The sequence below is a fragment of the Pleurodeles waltl genome, chromosome 4_2 (genome assembly GCF_031143425.1).
Source record: "Pleurodeles waltl isolate 20211129_DDA chromosome 4_2, aPleWal1.hap1.20221129, whole genome shotgun sequence".
Lineage (NCBI taxonomy): Eukaryota > Metazoa > Chordata > Amphibia > Caudata > Salamandridae > Pleurodeles > Pleurodeles waltl.
This window is the reverse complement of record NC_090443.1, coordinates 1,054,891,450-1,054,913,346: the sequence shown is the minus strand read 5'-3', so window position 1 is coordinate 1,054,913,346 and position 21,897 is coordinate 1,054,891,450. Positions and strand designations below refer to the sequence as shown.

General features: G+C 45.9%; 1 protein-coding gene across 1 annotated transcript; it reads right to left on the bottom strand.

Moving 5' to 3' along the window:
• Window positions 1-9,196: 9,196 nt before the first annotated feature.
• Window positions 9,197-14,315, bottom strand: SELENOH (selenoprotein H). Its single transcript, XM_069233067.1, has 5 exons — window positions 14,005-14,315; window positions 13,188-13,334; window positions 12,698-12,843; window positions 11,857-11,982; window positions 9,197-9,451 (listed from the first exon to the last, which is right to left on the bottom strand). Exons 1-4 carry the CDS (start codon window positions 14,298-14,300, stop codon window positions 11,882-11,884), a joined length of 690 nt encoding a protein of 229 aa, XP_069089168.1. The 5' UTR covers window positions 14,301-14,315; the 3' UTR covers window positions 9,197-9,451; window positions 11,857-11,881.
• Between the last annotated feature and the right edge of the window lie 7,582 nt (window positions 14,316-21,897).

Genomic DNA, 21,897 nt, shown 5'->3' with positions numbered 1-21,897 from the left:
GTAAGGAAATGCCTCCTTGGCATGGTTGCCCCCTGACTTTTTGCCTTTGCTGATGCTATGTTTACAATTGAAAGTGTGCTGAGGCCTGCTAACCAGGCCCCAGCACCAGTGTTCTTTCCCTAACCTGTACTTTTGTATCCACAATTGGCAGACCCTGGCATCCAGATAAGTCCCTTGTAACTGGTACTGCTAGTACCAAGGGCCCTGATGCCAAGGAAGGTCTCTAAGGGCTGCAGCATGTCTTATGCCACCCTGGAGACCTCTCACTCAGCACAGACACACTGCTTGCCAGCTTGTGTGTGCTAGTGAGACCAAAACGAGTAAGTCGACATGGCACTCCCCTCAGGGTGCCATGCCAGCCTCTCACTGCCTATGCAAGTATAGGTCAGTCACCCCTCTAGCAGGCTTTACAGCCCTAAGGCAGGGTGCACTATACCATAGGTGAGGGTACCAGTGCATGAGCATGGTACCCCTACAGTGTCTAAACAAAACCTTAGACATTGTAAGTGCAGGGTAGCCATAAGAGTATATGGTCTGGGAGTTTGTCAAACACGAACTCCACAGCACCATAATGGCTACACTGAAAACTGGGAAGTTTGGTATCAAACTTCTCAGCACAATAAATGCACACTGATGCCAGTGTACATTTTATTGCAAAATACACCCCAGAGGGCACCTTAGAGGTGCCCCCTGAAACTTAACCGACTGTCTGTGTAGGCTGACTAGTTCCAGCAGCCTGCCACACTAGAGACATGTTGCTGGCCCCATGGGGAGAGTGCCTTTGTCACTCTGAGGCCAGTAACAAAGCCTGCACTGGGTGGAGATGCTAACACCTCCCCCAGGCAGGAGCTGTAACACCTGGCGGTGAGCCTCAAAGGCTCACCCCTTTGTCACAGCACTGCAGGACACTCCAGCTAGTGGAGTTGCCCGCCCCCTCCGGCCCCGGCCCCCACTTTTGGCGGCAAGGCCGGAGAAAATAATGAGAATAACAAGGAGGAGTCACTGGCCAGTCAGGACAGCCCCTAAGGTGTCCTGAGCTGAGGTGACTCTAACTTTTAGAAATCCTCCATCTTGCAGATGGAGGATTCCCCCAATAGGATTAGGGATGTGACCCCCTCCCCTTGGGAGGAGGCACAAAGAGGGTGTACTCACCCTCAGGGCTAGTAGCCATTGGCTACTAACCCCCCAGACCTAAACACGCCCTTAAATTTAGTATTTAAGGGCTCCCCTGAACCTAAAGATTTAGATTCCTGCAACTACAAGAAGAAGGACTGCCTAGCTGAAAACCCCTGCAGAGGAAGACCAGAAGACAACAACTGCCTTGGCTCCAGAAACTCACCGGCCTGTCTCCTGCCTTCCAAAGAACTCTGCTCCAGCGACGCCTTCCAAAGGGACCAGCGACCTCTGACTCCTCTGAGGACTGCCCTGCTTCGACGACGACAAGAAACTCCCGAGGACAGCGGACCTGCTCCAAAAAGACTGCAACTTTATCCAAAGGAGCAGCTTTAAAGAACCCTGCAATCTCCCCGCAAGAAGCGTGAGACTTGCAACACTGCACCCGGCGACCCCGACTCGGCTGGTGGAGAACCAACACCTCAGGGAGGACCCCCGGACTACTCTACGACTGTGAGTACCAAAACCTGTCCCCCCCTGAGCCCCCACAGCGCCGCCTGCAGAGGGAATCCCGAGGCTTCCCCTGACCGCGACTCTCTGAAACCTAAGTCCCGACGCCTGGAAAAGACCCTGCACCCGCAGCCCCCAGGACCTGAAGGACCGGACTTTCACTGCAGAAGTGACCCCCAGGAGTCCCTCTCCCTTGCCCAAGTGGAGGTTTCCCCGAGGAAGCCCCCCCTTGCCTGCCTGCAGCGCTGAAGAGATCCCTTGATCTCTCATTGACTTCCATTGCGAACCCGACGCTTGTTCTAACACTGCACCCGGCCGCCCCCGCGCCGCTGAGGGTGAAATTTCTGTGTGGGCTTGTGTCCCCCCCGGTGCCCTACAAAACCCCCCTGGTCTGCCCTCCGAATACACGGGTACTTACCTGCTGGCAGACTGGAACCGGGGCACCCCCTTCTCTCCATTGAAGCCTATGCGTTTTGGGCACCACTTTGAACTCTGCACCTGACCGGCCCTGAGCTGCTGGTGTGGTAACTTTGGGGTTGCTCTGAACCCCCAACCGTGGGCTACCTTGGACCAAGAACTGAACCCTGTAAGTGTCTTACTTACCTGGTAAAACTAACAAAAACTTACCTCCCCCAGGAACTGTGAAAATTGCACTAAGTGTCCACTTTTGAAATAGCTATTTGTGAATAACTTGAAAAGTATACATGCAATTGAAATGATTCAAAGTTCCTAATGTACTTACCTGCAATACCTTTCAAACAAGATATTACATGTTAAATTTGAACCTGTGGTTCTTAAAATAAACTAAGAAAATATATTTTTCTATACAAAACCTACTGGCTGGATTTGTCTCTGAGTGTGTGTACCTCATTTATTGTCTATGTGTATGTACAACAAATGCTTAACACTACTCCTTGGATAAGCCTACTGCTCGACCACACTACCACAAAATAGAGCATTAGTATTATCGCTTTTTACCACTATTTTACCTCTAAGGGGAACCCTTGGACTCTGTGCATGCTATTCCTTACTTTGAAATAGCACATACAGAGCCAACTTCCTACACCCATCAACAAACACGTCATGTTCAAACTCCTGACATGCTAACAAGGCCCTTCACAACACTGGACCTGCCTATGTCAACCACAACCTGTCCTTCTACACAACCCCCCAAGCAACTCTGCTCAGCTGGCCCTCGCCACCATCCCCAGGATCCAGAAGAACACGGCTGGAGGAAGATCCTTTCCCTACCTCGCCGCGCAGACCTGGAACATGCTGCCGCTTCACCTCAGGCAGTCACCCTCACTGGCTCTATTCAGGAAGGACCTCAAGACCTAGCTCTTCGACTGACCCTTTTCCCACTTCTGCACCGTGAGACCTCACCAGCCGAGCTCTACAAATATCTGATTGTGTGAGGAAAGGCCTAGCCCTTTCAGGTGTGTGCGTCAACTCCTCCCTCATCCAGCCCAGGAAGACTCAAGCAGCCTCATGAAGGGCCATAGGGAAGTGAATGGCCCATGAGTCACACCTAAGCTCCCTTTGTGTGTGGCTGTCTTGAGGGAATACACAAAGCCCAGCATCCACCCCAACCCTCCCCCTGACGTATGATGGAGACAAACAGAAGGCAGAGACTGGTTTAGGTGAGGAAAATGCCCACTTTCTCAAAGTGGCATTTTTAGACTTACAACTTAAAATTCAACTTCACCATATGTTGAGAGTTTATAATGAGTACGGGAAACCAAACTCAAAATATCTATTTTGTACCAATTGAAAGTTACACTTATAAAATGTAATAAGGTAATCCCAATGTTAACCTATAAGGGCGACAGGCTGTGCAGTAGTGGAAATAAAATTTCATTACTAGGACATGTTAAGCTTAAAAGTACATGCTCTACCTTTTAAGTCCATTGCACCCTGCCCTATGGTTGTGTAGGGCCTGCTTTTGGGGTGACGTATAAATACAGAAGATTCAGGCCTGGCAAGAGGCTTTCCTTTCCAGGTCAAGATGGCATTGTAAACTGCCCACATGGGCTCTGCAGTGCCAGAACTAAGCCATAGTTAGAGGGCTACTTAAATGGGTTGCACAAGTGCTGAAGGCAAACTATTAGCATTTAAATTTACAGGCCCTGGGCACATATAGTGCCTTTTACTAGGCACTTAAGTAAATTAAATATGCCAAGTGTGTATGCACCAATGTTACCATGTTTAGGGGAGAAAGAGAAAGCCGTGGTAAAGTGCCTAGAGCTTTAAAGTCAGCAAAAACAAGATCAGAAACATGGAAGAGTTGGGCAAAAAGTTGGGTGGGTGAGGGGGGAAGAACACCCTAAGGCTGTCAATTCTAACAGTTCCCAACTACCTTAGAAGAAGAGTCTCAATACAAACGATTAGAACATCTATTGAGGAAATCATGACACAGCGGCCAAGAGTGTTAATAAGACTTCTTTGAAAAGGTATTGTAAATCCATTTTCAGATCTCATAAGGAGTTTATTTTCTCCTGATGCCTCTGCCTTAAACTGTGAGCTTTTTAAAATTGTAACCTCCTTCCTTTCCACTAGTGTATTTCATAAGAAATCTACCTCCTCAGCCAACTTATGCAAAAAACTGTGTTTTTTTTAATATAAGATTTGAGCCATTTATAAACAGTTTCCTACGTATAACGAAGACTCTCATAGTGCGGAGTCTAAGCTGACCTCTGGGTCTCGTCTCTCCAACTTTAGTCCCATTTCATTGGAAGATTCTTCAGCTAAATTGGCCAAGTGCAGGTCTGGCCCCCTCTTGATCCATGTCCACCTCACATTTTAAAAAATGGTTTCCACTCTCGCTAACCCTATTATGAACAAATTGATGTACTACTCCCTAGAATCCGCGCTTGTTTCTTAATGCTGGAAACAAACTCTCCTGCTCCCCTTACACAAGAAATCCAACGCTGATCTGAGCATCTTAACTATAGACCCATTTCTCTCCTTCCTGCCTGCAGGGGGGGAGATGCTTGAGAAGCTAGTTAATAGACAATTATCACACTCCTGAAATCAAACCATCTTCTGCATGATTCGTAGTCGGGATACAGCACAGAATCTCCCTTATTGCAAATCTCAGAGTTTATCAAGGATAATCTTGATCAGAATTCCACATGATGGTGGTGGCTCCTTGGTTTATCCTCTGCTTTTGATAGAGCATCCATTGCGATTCTCCTCAGTAGGCTTAGTAAAATTGGGATCCATGGTCAGGTCTTGGACGGATTCAAATTTTTATTGTACGGCAAGATAATCTGTTCTGATGTCTCCCTTCACCCAATCCTCAAAACCTGTGGCGTGCTGCAGGGCTCAAACACGGATTCACACTCTTTAATAATCACCTGAGTCCTTAGCTAGTCTAGATGAATCCTGGGGCCTAGAGGTGATCTCCTATGCAGGGGATACCCAGCTTCTCCTATCTCTTCAGGAGAATGACACGACTGCCCTTAACTCCTTCAGACTGAAAGATTGGTAGGCAATTGGATGAGCAATCATTGCCTTAAGCTCAGTTACGATAAAACGGATGTCCTTTTTTTTTTTTTTAAATGGTGGAACGAAAAACTATTGACTCATGCAACTAGTGGCCTTCGAAGCTGGGGACTCCACCATCCCCTTCCTCTACCACCGGGAACTTCAGGATTATATCTGAACCTGAACTTTCATTCCAACCCCAAGTTAAATAAGTAATATCAGCGAGCTGCAACTCTGAAATCCTTAAGGAGAATGCTACACTTAGTTACTGAGGATACCCGAAAGATTGTTCATTCTCTAGTGACTTCGAAAATGGTTTTAACAGTATATACTTGGGCATTCCGTCTTATCTGATATATCACCTTCAGGCTGTTCAAAACACCACGGCTCGCCTAATTTTGAAAATTCAGACATGCCACTCAGTATCACCCTACGTGCTAGAGCACCATTGGCTGCCTGTTATCAAGCGGGTCCAGTGCCAGGCTCTCACCCTCACCTACGGAGCTCTAGAAGATAAAGCCCTTCTTCACACTCCCATGGTGCCCAACGCAAGCAGGGGTGGAAGAGCCTGTGTGTTCCTTACAGCCAGGATCTGGAATCCCCAATGGTTAGTTACTTATGAATCCATCAATTCCTTTTAATTCTGCTCTCTAATCATTTTTGTTTTCCGCGCACGACCTTACAGCCAGGTCACAGATAACCAGCAGCACTGATTAGACAATGACAACAGCAGCCTGGGCAATGTGAATTTCACTGCCACCTAGCCAACGTTTTTATGTCCTATGTCAGAAGACTGTTTTCTGCCTCATTTGATGTGTGCTTTTTTCCCCGCACTCTGTTGTTTTACAGTTTGTTAGTTGTGGCAAAATTTCAAAAGACTGAAGAATACAGTTTATTCCTAAACACAATAAGACGGCAAAAGGGAGTTAATTTAAATGTATCCTGTTCTCGGAAATATTAGACAGCTCTTTTATTACAGTAGGGAAAAACTCCAGTGCATTGTATCAAATATTAACAAAAACTCCAGTGCATTGTATCAAATATTAACAAAAACTCCAGTGCATTGTATCGAATATTAACAAAAACTCCAGTGCATTGTATCAAATATTAACAAAAACTCCAGAGCATTGTATCAAATATTAACAAAAGACTCCAGTGCATTGTATCAAATATTAACAAAAACTCCAGTGCATTGTATCAAATATTAACAAAAGACTCCAGTGCATTGTATCAAATATTAACAAAAACTCCAGTGCATTGTATCGAATATTAACAAAAACTCCAGTGCATTGTATCGAATATTAACAAAAACTCCAGTGCATTGTATCGAATATTAACAAAAACTCCAGTGCATTGTATTGAATATGAACACTGGTAGGATTTGGCATTGGTGTGGACGTCCCCAGTTTGGAGTCCTGGAACATGAAGGATTACATTCCACTAACCCAGGAGAAATGTTTATCATTGAGTGTGTATTCATCATGGAGGCAGTAGTGGTCTGGGTTTGGAGTCTGTAGAGGGTTTCTTGAATAGAGGGGCTATGGAGTTATGAAGTGTCCGGGAAGCTATCTGAAAAAAATGAAGGCATTAGAAATTGGCGTGAACGCTTCACTGCTGGGCTGTGGTGCAGTTTCAAGAGGACCCCAGAGTGGGTAGATTTCATGGTGTCAAGTCAGCTGTAGTGATGGTGGGTTATGAAATCAAGGCTTTTGGTTCAGACAGGAAGACTGAAGGTCAGTGGGGTCCGGTTGAGCATCAGTTTTACATAGAAGGAATCCGAGCACTTGTTGCAGAAGTCTTGTGAGGGGCAGCCGCTGGAGTGATGCAGCCTTTCACAAGGACCGAGATCTTTTTGCTGCTGTAGATACTGGCATCGATGTGGTCTGCAAGTGTGTTGCACTTGGTGCTTCTGATCAGTTAGTGCTAATACCTTACGGTGGGTTTCAGAAAGTGTAGTGAAATATGTGTTTTTGACCACTGACTGTTGCACCACTTTTTTTTGTTGCCAGTACACTTGGGCTGAATTACTCGATGCGGTGACCACGGATGGGACACGGATACCATACGCTCTGGACCTCTGACAATTCCTGACAACTGAGGTTGCCCTTGTGACCTAAATACCCAATAAATACTTAACTCTTTACTCTATTAAGGACCAATAAGTACAGATTTGCCGTGGTTACGCTAGTGGCTGGGAATTTCCCATTTGAATAGAACTTAACATAATTAAGAAGAATAAGCCTTGATAAAGTCCTTCATAGGACGAGACACACATCGGCTGAATTTCAAGATCGACTTTTTCATTTGCATAGAAAGGATAAAGATGAATATGATTCACCACTGATTCAAATATACGTGTGAGGGAAGAAACACTGTTAAACCTATATGTGCAACACCTGTTGTGTATAGTAGCAGTTCTGTTGGAATCTTTTGTATGTCGTTTTGTGGAACCTTGTGATTATGTATATTTAATTTGCCTATGGAATACTATATTTTCTGTAATCATTTCGTTACATTGATGCCACAATTGTTCTATATTATGTTTTTTGTTTCAATTTTTTTCAAACTGCGTAAATTGTCTAAACCTAAGGATCCATGAATAGAATTGAGAACTCATGAACTTCATTTGTGAGTGCTCCATTCTCATCTCAAATATTACGTTGCACCACTTTGCACCTGGATTAGCTGTCTAGTGCTCACGAGTTGCAGACTACATTTCATATTCAGTTTAGCTGCCTATTGATTTTCATAGCATTAGACACTGCCATGTTAAATCTGTTAGTATTTTTCCATATTGTAAACTGTGCTTGTTTTCGTGCTCTCTCACCGAAGAGCAAGGACATATTTGTGTGTGTGTGGGGAGGGGGGGGGTTAGCATGATAAGGACAGCAGGGAACAGCTTAGGCGAGACACCTTGGGAAACTGGCCAGTTCCTTTCAACTCTTACCTAAATTAGCCAGCATGTTTGAATGGCTAAATGAGGGTGTTTTCCAGAAAGCTCCTTCTGTTTTTTTTTAAGGTATAAAAGACCCAGTATAACAGTGAGTGGGTGGCCTCAATCAGGATTCTTGAAGTCGGATACCGGATATCAGTCCTAGGAGGGTAGTAATCTCTTACTCTTTTGCAGTCAAATGGGGTCACCATCTTGCTGGCTTTGAGAAAGATGAAGAGCTTGGCAGGCCCTACAGTGATGAATTTTTACTTCATTATTTGCTTTGCTTAACTACATATATCTGCTGTGTACATTGCAGTTGACAATCATTTTTTTATGTTTTGCTTTCACTGCTTGACTATTTTTAAACATGTGCTTTCAACATGCTAACCTTTTTAGGAACCTCGTGGTGAAAGAATAAAGGTCTTCTTTGAACTAAGAGGTGTATTCCAGAGATGTGTCAGCTCGGTCATTAGTGAAAGCAAAACAGAAAGTTAGGGTCTGATGTCTTGGCGTATTCGCTATCCGCATGCCAGTTGTCTGAATACATGCATTTTGTCATCCTAAGTATCAGTGTACCAACTGACCGAAGATCTGGATCTTGTAGCTTTGCTGCACTTGAGGGGGCTAGTGTCAGTGCAGGCAGGGATCCAGCTGTACCGATGTTGACAGGCTGCTGATGTATTCAGGGTCTGCGTGTGGAGTGGTGCCTCAAACCTCCTCTAGGATGCCAGTCCTGGTGTGCAGGTTCAACAGTGGTTAGTCTGTGGCAGTCCTGGTGTGGGGGTTCAACAGTGGTTAGTCTAGAAGTGCTATTGAGTATGGTTGGCGCTTTTTCCACGCACAAGTTCAGTTCTCCGAGGAGTAAATATATGCTGGGGTGAGGGGCACAAGGTCAGTGACGGTGCTAGGCAGTCTGTAGGTAAGATCTGGTGCATGACTGTGGCATGAGCGAGGAGTGAACAAGTGTTGAGGAGCACTGTGTGTGTTGAAATAAATCCTGAAATAAGTGTCTCAAAACAGTTCTCTAATTATCTGCATCATGTACTGAATCTGCTCAGAGGCAGTAGAAGCCAATCCGAATACAGATGAGTTCCGGTCCAGCAAGCTCTCATACATTCGTTCACATGGCACAAGATACTTAGCCAACAAGTCTTACGATTTACAAAAAAACAAACTTTATTACAAAAGAAAAAAGGCACATTCAAAAGAAGAAGCTTGCTATAAAAGTAGTTAACATGGTTCTTGCTGAGGCACCACCAAGGAGGGCTCTAAAGCAGTACCAGCCCACAAATCCCCTCCAGAAGTGGCAGGTGCAGGAAACATCTGAGGAACGACTGGGGCAGGCCCATTGGTCGCTACTCGTCATGGACTGTCCTAACACTCAGAAGGAAACACTGGTCTGGCAAGCTGAGAGAAAAGAAAAAAAAAATCCAATCATTAAATATGGCAACACTTGTCCATGAGAGCTACAGCAGGTTATGAAAGATGAATGCATCTAACAAAGACACGTCAGTGTGCTCCAGGTGAACAAGCCATTAATTAGCCCGAGCACCATAATGCTTTTTTTTTTTTTTTAAATATTCAAAGAAGCATACCACCTAGACCCATCAACAGGTTGTCCAGTTAGACTCAAATGACCTGCACTCAATGCATGCTCTAATATGGGGGAGTCCACACAGTTCAGACCGGAAGGGAAGCAGCAGAGGTGACGCTCTTGCTCTGTGCACAGGAAACATTTTAGCTGCAAATGCTACGAAATTCAAACTCAGCTCAGCATTTCAACACGATGTGCTCATCTTCTCAGCCCATGAGCGTGTGCCAATATTTCTGAACATCTCCGCGTTTGCTATGTCTCTCCTAGGGCACATTTACAAATGTCAAGCAAATCAGTCTCATCACAAAAGTTCTTTAGTATAGCAAATTTTTATTTGGAGCACTCTTAACACTGACTTAAGTACTGCAAACTGAGCAGTGCCCACAAATTGGGTGGTTCCCACAGTCCAGTACGCATTTATGGGATTTTTGACAAGCCCTGGGACTATTGGTAATCATCTGACCTCCATGGAGTGGACCACGACAGTCTGAGCAAGTGCATAAGTGCCCATAAGTGAATGGTTAACAGCATGATCAGCCCTTTACTACATCAGTGGCAACTTTAGCAAAATGAGATGGTGATTTATTAGCCCATCTCACTAACAGCATCCCTGCAACTACAGAAATCTGATGCACTTGAAGAATTCTTGGACAATTAGTTTTATTCTATACTTGCTTATGACATTTGAAGGTCCAACAATTGGCCCTTAAGCATCTTTCTGCTACTTAGGTTTGATCTTAGGGTGTGTAGTGTGCCACGTAAGATGTTATAAACGCTGCGGAGTTCCAAGATGGAATACTGAATGACATACAAGAATATTGTTTCAGGTCGCATTCTTATACTTAACTATCTCTATTCACGCGTTTTTACATAGATACAGCAAGAAACACCTCGATAGACGTGTGAACAAGCATTGACTATTGATACAGTAGAAAAGCAGATACTGACCACGAGCAAGCGACAACAAAAGGTTCATCCAATACTACATAGAAAACACATTAAAGGACAACAGTATCTACTAGAAAAATGGGTGTTTGGACAAAATAATCGGCTAAAATATATGGAGGCACACAAATGTAGTTTTTTTTTTATAGTGTGAGATAAATATTGTTGACACATCAATTTATGGGTAAGTGATATCATTTACAATAATAGGTCTCCTTAATATGGTCTTCAATAACAGTTGCAAAAAAATATTTTAAATATCTAAGTGTTGTATTTTAACTGTATACATTTTATATTGTTTTTACAATTAATTATAATTTGTAATTTTAAGTATTTGTTTTAATTTAATTGTTATCCTAAAGTGTTGCAGCAGGTTGTGAGGTCTACAGGGCTACATGATAGGAGGCTAAGTATTACTACATTTTAATTAATATTGATTCAGGTGATAAAAAATATAACTACACAATTTACATAAGATATTTTAGGTGCGGGCTGTTGGGTTGTAGGGATACAGGGTGGAACAGAATTTAAGTATTAATTATATTTTAATAAAATCTTAATGAAAACTGATTATATTTTTTGTACTACTTGCGGGCATGTAGGGGTATACGATGGGAATCTAATAAATTAATTGAATTATAATTATGAAAAATGTTTCAGAATTATATTTTATCTTGTATATAATTTGTGGGTTCGGTTTGTAGGGATAAAGGGTAGGAAGTTAGTTAATTAATAATTGAATATATATAATAGACTGGAGTGGGAATACCAAGGTTTACTCCTCCGGAGAGTAACGCTTCCCCTACTGTTGCCAGAATAGTAAATATTACCCCTCCTGAGACCAACACTTGCCCTACTGTTGCACAGCCTGGATTGTTGCACCCGCTGAGTGGGAATAGTAAATACTACCCCCCCCCCCCAATCAAACACTTTACCTACTGTTGCACTTTTCCCAGTCCCCTACTGTTGCACTATTTCCAGACTGGATTGGGAGTAGGAAATGTTACCTCTATGAAGTATAATCCTATTATTTCGAGGCTTTATTAACATTTAAATTTCTGTAAACTTGATTTTTTTTAAAAGATATGTAAATACATATAGTGGTAGTAAATCAGTTTTTATCTTAATTATTTAATTAATGTGTTAGGTTTTGTTAATTTTTTTGTGTTTTACAAAAGTAAATTGGGGAAGAAAAAAAAAATATATATAGTGCAACAGTGATACATGTAGGTATAAACAAACAGCAGAAATGAATTAAAGTGTATAAGTTCACCTTAGTCTCCTCCAGTCACAGACCTTTACTGTGAACTATTTTTAAAAACTTCCACGATGACCTCTGGTTCTGGGAACTTCAGCTTGCGTGGGGGCCCCTTCTTGATGCCACTCCACAGCTCCACTTCTGTTGAACACAAGGACCGAGCAGGTTAACAGTGGATCTTTCATCCTGCGTACTAAAACTATACTCGGGCCGCAATGGAATTATGCGGCCGGGGAGGGCAAAATTAAGCGGCAGCGTTGAGTAAATTGTGCGGCATGAAAGGGCAAATTATGCAGGGCAATGCGGCACTTTATTATGTTATTATTTAATGTTTAAAAATTACAACAATTATGAACACTAACTGGGCATTGGTTGCAGCTCATCGCTACCAGTTTAAAAACGTCTTTCCGCTGGCCAGGAATACGTGTTTCTGCATTTTAGTAACTTCTGAACCGTTTGAGCTAGCAAGAACAGTTATTCCTGTTAAAATCTGCAGATTGCGGATTGTTCGGCAAATCTGTAATTATGCAAAAATCACCGCGGCCGCACAACTGGATAATTACATTGGCCCTGACCATAGGTAACTGCCAGCATGTTACCTACCTCGTCACTCCGCGTCTTCAGTCGCCTCGCACCTCAGCTCTGCCCCCACACTAAGGGCACTACACGTGTGCTTGCCTCCTCACCCACCTACTTCCCCCAGTACTTGATAGTTGCGCTGAGTGGGATGCTGTATTTACTGCAGCACAGCTTGTTCACACCAACCTCTGCGTATCCATCCTCACAAGAAGCCCTGATTTTTTAATAGGTTAACCCCACTCCCACAGGCTGTGCCCTAAAGCATGGCCCTACTTACTGCTTCCATCTTCTTTTACCAGGGTCACCTCAAAGCTGTTCCTTCTGGGTTTCTCCATGTTCACCTCCACTGGGAGGTCTGGGACTCCCTGACGCAGCGCTTGAATCACTGCATCAGCCTGACGCCCATAGACTCGTCAGCTCTTGCTGTGTTAAAACAAAATGCACAGTAGTCACAGGTACAGCTTTAACACTTCACCAACAAGCAGACATGTTCTTAGGGTACAACAACCCACCTACAATGCAACTCTATAGGCTAAGCGTTAGGTGCATTTAGTACATTAGTTATGGAGTGGAAGCCGTTTTCTGAGGCTGCATTAACAGCTTTCATCCTTTCTGGACTCGGGACCAAGGGTTCCTGCGCCTCACATTGGGGTACAGAGTGTCCCTCTCGTGTCGCCAGCACATCTGCCTGTTCCCTCGTTGCACCCCCGCCTGAGATGACCCCGCCAGAGCCCCCCGGGCCCCGCTAGAAGTGAAGCCGCACTCACCAGTGCTCGATGATGACTCGCAGCGCCCCCGCGCCGCCGGGGCCTTTGCTTTTCTTCTCGGCTCCTTGTACCCCGTTAACCCGGGCACTGACAGCAGCTGCGGGCTCGGCCGCCGCCCGCTTCCGGCCCTTGGGAGCCATCGAGACCCTGAGGAAGGAAGGGTTGGGGGTCAGCGCCGCGCACACAGGGGGTGAGGGCAGCGTGACCCGGGGGTCCGGGGGGCACCCGCTGCCGCCCCCGGGTCTGTGGCGGGGGAAGGTTTCACCTGCTCTCCCTCCGCCCATCTCCCGCTTGTGCAGATAGAAAGAAACGTGCACTTGAAGTGCGCGGACGCGGCAGAGCCCCAGAGGGAGCCCCAACAGTAAGAGGGGTCCCCAGGTGTTCATGGGGGGGGTGGAGGTTCCCGTAGTCCTTCAGTGGGGTCCGTCCCTAGGCGCCCGGTTTCCAGGGACCGTTAACTGTCCGGGGGGGGGGGCAGAGTCCAATGATCATTAAGGAAGGGGGGCAAAGTCCAGTAATGATTCCTTGGGGGGGGGGGGGGGGTCCCCGAGTTCCAACAATGGTCACCCGCTGCCCAATACTGAGGGGCTCCCTCGGTTCCAGTAATGATGGGGGGGCGGTGCTCTTTTGTGGGGGTCACCGGTGTCACTAATGATCAAGCGGTGCCCCCAGGTTAATTTGTGGGGGACCCCAATGCGCAAAACTCTTCAGCGAGGGTCCCCCTCTCCCGCAGCCGGGCATGAGACCGCAGCACCCACAGGACAGCGCCTGTTACACGGAGGGAGAAGCCTCTCAGCCGACCCCCGGCCTCACCTACCTGGGAGGTAGCGCACCGAAGACCTGAGGTACAGCGCCGAGCACCACACGCGCCACAGACACAACAACACGGATCCAAGCGCGCGAAACCGCCGACCTCACGTGACCCCGCGAAGGACCGCCCCGTTCAAACCATCCGACGGGGGAGAGGCTCCAGCCCCGCCGCGCGAGCAGAGGGCGCCCCTCTCTGCTGCACCCGTCTGTGCGGCTCACAGACAGCGCACCTCGCACAAGTGTGACCTGCCTGGCGGTGAGACGCCTCCTGCGCTGACCGGGCCACCCCCGCCGTGGCCTCATCTTGGTACCTTCCGCGCTCTTACCTAACACACCTGAAGAGGAGGGCGGGGCCTCGCCAAAGACAGAAGAAGGACAAGGGCTCGGCGGCCATGTTTGCACGGGATCCGTCGACGCCGTCGCAATGTAAATGGGAGAAGGCTCTGGAGGGGGCGGAGCCTGCGAAAGCGAGGCTAGGGGGGTGCGGCGGGAGAAGGCACGTGGTGGGCCCTGTCCTGGTGCACCCAAGTGTGTGCATCGTGTGGAAATACTGCCATTTGATGTTACGTTCAGTCTGCAAATGCCTAGGCGTAATATTAAATAGGCCTAGAAAAAAAGTCATGTTTATTCATGGTAACATCACTTTTCCGTCTTTGTTTACTATAATTATTAGCCGTGCATCCTCAGCAGAACCACAGAACACATTTAAAAGTGCTTTCTATTTATACTGCTGTTTGAAAGCCTGAGAGACAAAGGCTAACAATACCGCCATTATCTTTGGCTTCGTTTTAAATCCTCCGGGACATCAAAATATTGGTGGTGCTGGTAGAAAACCGGTCATGCATCAACCGTAATCTTGTGACTCAGAAGGCCGTGCACTGCCCCGTACCTGGTCATCCTCTTGAATCCCGCAGACTGACCACGTAGGGCAGTGGTATTAAAACCTGTTAATGCTGCGCCCTGCCAATGGGGAAAAATAAATCATCAGACACCCCCTCAAAATTTTTCATAACCATTCTATTACGTTGGCAATGTTTGATTACATCTGGACTTATTCAAACATTGCAGTTAAGTTCTGTTACCTTTTTACAAATGTAATAAACATTTTTCTACTTAAAACAAAGCACTATTATCTGCATAATCTTTCTTTTGGCCAGCGCTTCGAGCCCCCCGGGATCACGTGAGGCCCCCGACGTAGGGGCACCTGTATGGATGAATCTAGGCTTCAGTTTGCTAGACAGCGTACAACTACTCCTTTAGCTACAGTTTTCTTCTTTATGTAAGGAGTGCACCTATACAATCCAAGTGTGATTTATTAACAGTCCTCGAGGAGCACAATAGAAGCCTCCACCTACAAGTGCAACTAAACTTTCCAACCCCCAACCAGCTGTCAAGCACCCCCAGTAGAACCCAGAATGCCACACCTTCAAGAGCACAGGAATAACACTAGAACCACCCTCACTTAATCAACAGCGATCTGCCCCACTCTAAAACCTAAACAATACACAAGAAAGTGAACATAAATCATAAACAATGACACTCTTCATATATATTACCTTTTCATGTCTTTGGGTTAACCACACTGCAACCCAGTATTCATCTTTTAACCCAAGTATTCTTTCCGTACATCCCTGTTCACCATTGTGTAAGGCGATCCAGAATCAGCTACTATCTTTATCTCCAGTCCATAGATTACTGTGTTACACGCATTTCTTCCTCAAACCTCTGCTCATCTTCAACACACATTACACGTTACTAACTCAGTCTCACCCCCTTATTCCTACAAACGCTTACGTGTCCCATCGTTCCATCTCCAGAGCAATCATGAGGAAATTTTTTTACTGAAGACAAAGGGCCTGATTACATCTTTGGAGGAGGTGTTAATCCGTCCCAAATGTGACGGATATACCACCAGCCATATTACGAGTTCCATAGGATATAATACGGCTGGTGGTATATCCGTCACTTTACCGTCACTTTTGGGACGGATTAACACCTCTTCCAAAGTTGTAATCAGGCCCAAAATGTTCTATGCTAGAACATCTGTTACACTTATTCAGTGAGCCCTTGCTTATTTTTTCCACAATTTTTCCTTAACAACTGATAGAGCCTCCAGGTCCTCCTTTCCGTTCTTTGCTGTCACCTTCATTCTGTTGTATACTTGTATCCTCCAAAACCACCTGACCACACATTCAAATTAACTCTGCCTTGTAGATTTCTGCAATTACATTATTAAGCATCTTTCTCCCCATTCACACTGGGTATTTGGGTTACTAATATGCAGTATCAATCAATTAATCAGGATTTATAAATCGTGGCAAATCACCTATGAGGATCTCAAGGTTCTGAAGTTACCAGCTGCTTCAGGGTGCTCTGTTCGTTCAAACAGCCATGTCTTGATATTGTGGGCCGTATTTATACTCTGGTTGCGCCGAATTTGCGTCGTTTTTTTCGACGCAAATTCGACGCTAAACTAACGCCAACTAACGCCATATTTATACTATGGCGTTAGAGGCGTCTAGCGCCAAAGTTCCCGGAATGTGCGTCATTTTTTAGCGTGAACCCCTTCCTTGCGTTAATGATATGCAAGGGAGGCGTTCCCGTCTTAAAAAATGACTCCCAGGCCTTTACGTGGTATTTATACTCCCGGGCAAAAGAGACGCCCGGGAGTGGGCGTGGCTAAAAACGGCGCATTTGCGCCGCTTTTTAACGCCTGGGTCAGGCATGGCGTTAAGGGACAAGTGGGCTCAAAATGAGCCCAGAGTGCCCTCCCCTGCCCCCAGGGACCCCCCCTGCCACCCTTGCCCACCCCAGGAGGACACCCAAGGCTGGAGGGACCCACCCCAGGGACATTCAGGTAAGTTCAGGTAAGTATTTTTTTTTTTTTTTTTTTAAATTTTTTGTGGCATAGGGGGGCCTGATTTGTGCCCCCCTACATGCCACTATGCCCAATGACCATGCCCAGGGGACATAAGTCCCCTGGGCATGGCCATTGGGCAAGGGGGCATGACTCCTATCTTTACAATGATAGGAGTCATGTTGATGGGGGATGGGCGTCGTTAAAAAATGGCGCAAGTCGGGTTAAGACGATTTTTTAGCGTCAACCTGACTTGCGCCATTTTAAGATGCCCTAACGTCATTTTTTCCCAACGCCGGAGCTGCCTGGTCTACGTGTTTTTTTTCCACGCACACCAGGCAGCGCCGGTCTGATTGCGCCGTCTAACGCCATTCCATAAATACGGCGCCCGCATGGCGCTTCAGAATGGCGTTAGACGGCGCAAAATTTTTTCACGCTAAACTGCGTTAGCGCAGTTTAGCGTCAAAAAGTATAAATATGGGCCTGTATATCTACACTAGATATAGGGCCTGATTACGACTTCGACGGAGGGGATTATTCCGTCCCAAATGTGACGGATATCCCGCCCGCCGAATTACAAGCCCATTATATCCTATGGAACTCGTGATAAGGCGGGCGGGATATCCGGCACATTTGGGACGGAATAATCCCCTCTGCCAAAGTCGTAATCAGGCCCATATTCTCTATAGAGTATAGATATACTATCTGTTAGCATAGTTATCGTGTTGTGCTTTAAACTGACACAATGAAGCTATTTTTTTTAGCACCATAATATAGTCGTCCATGCTTTCCTTGTTTTCTTAGAAAAAGCTTAAGCCTATCTATCGATACACAGACTATGGGTGATAAAAGTATATCAAGATACTCAACAGTATTTTTGAAAACAACATTTTGACCATCATGTCTTATTTTCTTTTTTTCTTGAGTTAGTTGTACATTCTCAAGCTCGTGGACCCAAAGAATGACTACCAGTTCACCTCCTGCTGGCCTAAATGGCTTGGGTGCTGCCAAACTCATCCCTGAGCAGTGTTCATCGTCACATTTTAGCGATGTACTCAGCTACAGCAGTTTTACTGTGTCCTTGTTTATCAATTCCACCAGTCTTACTTATGGATTTTACATGTGACAAAACTGCCCACTTGACAATGTCTTAGTTTCGCATCCACTCTAAAAATGAGAATGGCCGTCGACTCCTGTTTCACAGGTTGAAACATGCAGTGTCCTTTTAGCACACTATCTGCAACAACAGGATTTCTAAAATGGCTTCCTTCAAGGGCAAATTAGTGGTGACCTCACAAGATGATTCATTACGTCACTACTGTAAGGATATGCACTGCTCCTCACCTGAGGACACCACTTCATTCACAATCACGTGGGTGAGACGCAATGTGCTGATGTCTTGATGTGATACGTCATTTAATACGTATGCACTGCTATCACACAAGATATGCCTCGTCACGTGAGTGCCCTGCTAACAGTGTAGTGGCTGCCAACCTCCCTGAATTTGATGTTACAATAATTCCGGGCACCGGGTGAGCCCATAGACTATTCAGTTTCTCAGCAGTAGTCTTTCTGTATTTACACCAGAATTAGCTACCTGGACTCCAATGCCAAGTATAAATTCATTTAATGACAGCCCTATTCATGGGTAAATGTCTGCTTTTAGCCCGTGTAAGTGACATTTCAATTCTGGTGCAATGTTTTTCTGATGGATATGTCAATTCCTCACCTTAGCTTATCCCCTAGGTGCCAGACTGGATCTGAAGATTTCTTCACAGCAGTACTTCCACATGCTGCTTGCTGTTCTGCGACCCTCCGTCGGCTCTATACAGCCCTGGAAGTGACAGAGCAGAGCCTCATATAAGCACCACCACACAGCTCTGACATCAGACCCGTTCTTTCTGCACCTTCCAACGCATATCTGGAGCTCCATTGCCAATTTTGTTGATTATCCAACAACTTCTAAAACAATTTCACAGCGTGCTAAGGAATGATCTCCATACTGAAAAAAAGTTTCAAGCCATTTAGTGCCTGCAGGAAGCAAATGGCGGTTATGAACCCATACAAGGTCTGTGTTTGGGCTCAGGACACAATTCTGAGTTGTGTGATAAGTGCACCCTCATGACCCAAAGGCAACCCAATACCAGGAGAGGAAGTTGTATGTCACTGAACACAAGAAGAAGTCACAGCTTTCGATCAGGTCCTGCTTCAGGTTGCATGTCCGCAATTAGTCCCAGTCCTGAGGCTGCTGCCATAACCATTCAACTTTGTGCTCAAAATCCTCTGGTAAGTTGAAGTCCTAGTCAAAACACAAGCATAAAAAGTGAACCACGACTCAACCCCAATCACCAACTCTGACTCCAAAGATAGTAGGCAAGAGCATCACTATATCAGTCACACTCCTTTGAGGTCCCCACCAGGGAACTGATCTCTCATTGATCCTGACACCCCACATTTCCTGGGCCATCATCAACTTCTCAGTAAATGGAGGTCTTTAAAGAGGCCATACTAAAACATTTCAGTGTACTTCTGCCTCCTCTCTGCCTTCGGGCCCCACGGACTCTCTGAGGCTTCCAGTATGGATACTGCCAGCAGGTCCCTCACTGGCATAGTCTGTTCATTTGGGACTCGTTATTGGGAGGGTATGGACTTCTGCTATAGCACTGAGATCCACAACAGTTCCTGTCACCCAACACTGTTGCTGCCAGTGCTAGAGGATAATCTGGTGCCGGGGTCAATGTTAGACTTCAAACTGACATCAGCCCAAGCCCAATCAATGCTGCACTGCGAAAACACAAAAGCAGAACTCGTTATCATGCAGCCTGAACCACCCCGTTCCTCTGCCTCATCTCAATTACCAGCAGAGGCTCCATTGCCTTTTAGGCTCCTATTCTGGGGTGCACCCCAGGATGTTGATGATACTGGTGATGGCTTGCTCCTCCCCTCATCATACCGATGATGTCTTATACTGTTATTTGCAGAACATCAGTGGGTTTGATACCTCTGTTAAGACGCAGCATGACTCGCCAGATTGGTACCAACGGAAAAGAGCACCTCATTTGCGGTGGTGGTTCTAAGACCAGCTGAGGCACTAGAATTACCGCTACCCTCTCTTGAAATGGAAATAAATATTCTGACAGAAATACTGCAGCCTGGGCCAGCAACATCTGAATCCATACCTTTTAATGATGCCCTCACAGACATTCTTATATCTACTTGATCGAAACCATGTTCTCGCCCGCCAGTGAATAGGCAGGTGGCCAGAGATCATAGAACAGCGCCTCATGGCCTGGGTGTCCTCACCAAGCACCCCACTCCACAGTGGCCCGTGAATGCAGTTTGCCTGATGGGTCACTACACACATGCCCACTGGGACACGGTCAGCGAGATCCTGCAGGAAGTCCCAGAGCCTCTTTGCCAGATGTTACATGATGGGCATGATGCAGCTAGATGTGATATCCGTACTGGCCTAGATACTGCCAATTACCTGGCCAGAGCGGTTGGTACCAATGTTGCCTTTCATAGGCACACATGGTTGAGATCCAAAGACTTTTGCGTTGATATCCAGGGCTCCCTATTGGACATGCCCTTTGATGTGTCCTGTCTCTTTGGCGAGAAGGTGGACTCTGCATTGGAATGCTTTGTAGACAGCAGAACTACAGCACATTCCTTGGGGCTGGTGATCTCTTCCACATAGTTTCCGTTCTGAAATTTTAAAGGCTATTCCAGAGGGCTGGGGTATAGACCGAGACAGCCTTCCCAGCCAGTGATGCAACAGATGTCCCACCTCTTTCAAGGTTATGGATGCAGGTCTGCGGGCAGCATGCCAGTACTCCTCACCTGCTACAACGGCCAACAAACCGCTTTATTTTGCCATTAGTGGTGCATTCCTAAGTAGTTGGGGACAGAATTCAGCATTTACTCCGAGGTTGGTGATCCAACACATCTGACAGATGGGTCTTACAGATTGTTCAAAATGGCTATGCCCTGCCTTTCTCTTCTCCCTGCCCAATATTCCTCTCACGCCAGAATGCATTCCAGGGAACCATTTGTCCACCCTTTTACACAAGGTGCCCTTTTCGATCACCCAGGATGCCACTGAGAGGGTACAGACTTGGAAGGAGGCGGGGCTTCTTACCCTCACTGTTTCCTCATCCCAAAAAAAGACAGGGGGCTTCAGCCTATCCTGTACCTTCGAACCCTGAATGCCTTGCCACCAAAGGACAAACTAAAAATGCTCACGCTGGCCTAGATCCTGTCAGCTCTGGACCTCAGTATCTCGACTTGCTGAAGCGTATTTTCATTTATCCTGTGTAGGAAGCTGGCTCTGTAAATACTATATCAAAGTGAGATACACTGTGCACAGAGTCCAGGGGTTCCCCAGAGGCTTGACAGAGGCCAAAGTAGATAATGCTATTGCTCTCTTTTGTGGTAGTGTGATCGAGCTTTTAGGCTTATCAGAGGGTAGTGCAAAGCATTTGTTGTACACACACAGACAACAGAAGAAGCACACACTCAATAGCTTAACTCCAGACCAATGCTTTTTATATAGCAAAAATATATTTTCTTAATTTATTTTTAGAACCACAAGATTCAAAATGCAGGTAAGTACTTTAAAAGTTTCGCATTTCACACAGGTATCAACAGTACTTTGAAATAGGTAAGTAATACAGTTTTTGAATTATTGGCAATAATCTGTTTTAAAAATGGACGCAGTACAATTTTCAGAAACAGTTCTTGGGGGAAGAAATGTGAGGTCGGTTTACAGGTTAGTACAACACTTACAGTTTCAGTCTCCAGGTTTTAGTTAGTACACTGGTTGGGGTCCAAGTAAACCCCAAACACCCACCACCAGCAACACGGGGCCGGCTGGGTGCAGAGGTCAAAGTTGAGCAAATTTAACGTGGGCTCCTGTCGAGACAGCGGGTACTTGGAATCAGGCCTGCCTGCAGGTAAATATCTGCAGTTCGAAGGGCAGACCAGGGGGCATTGGAAGAGCACTGGAGGGGTCACAAGTAGGCACCAAACACACACCCTCAGCGG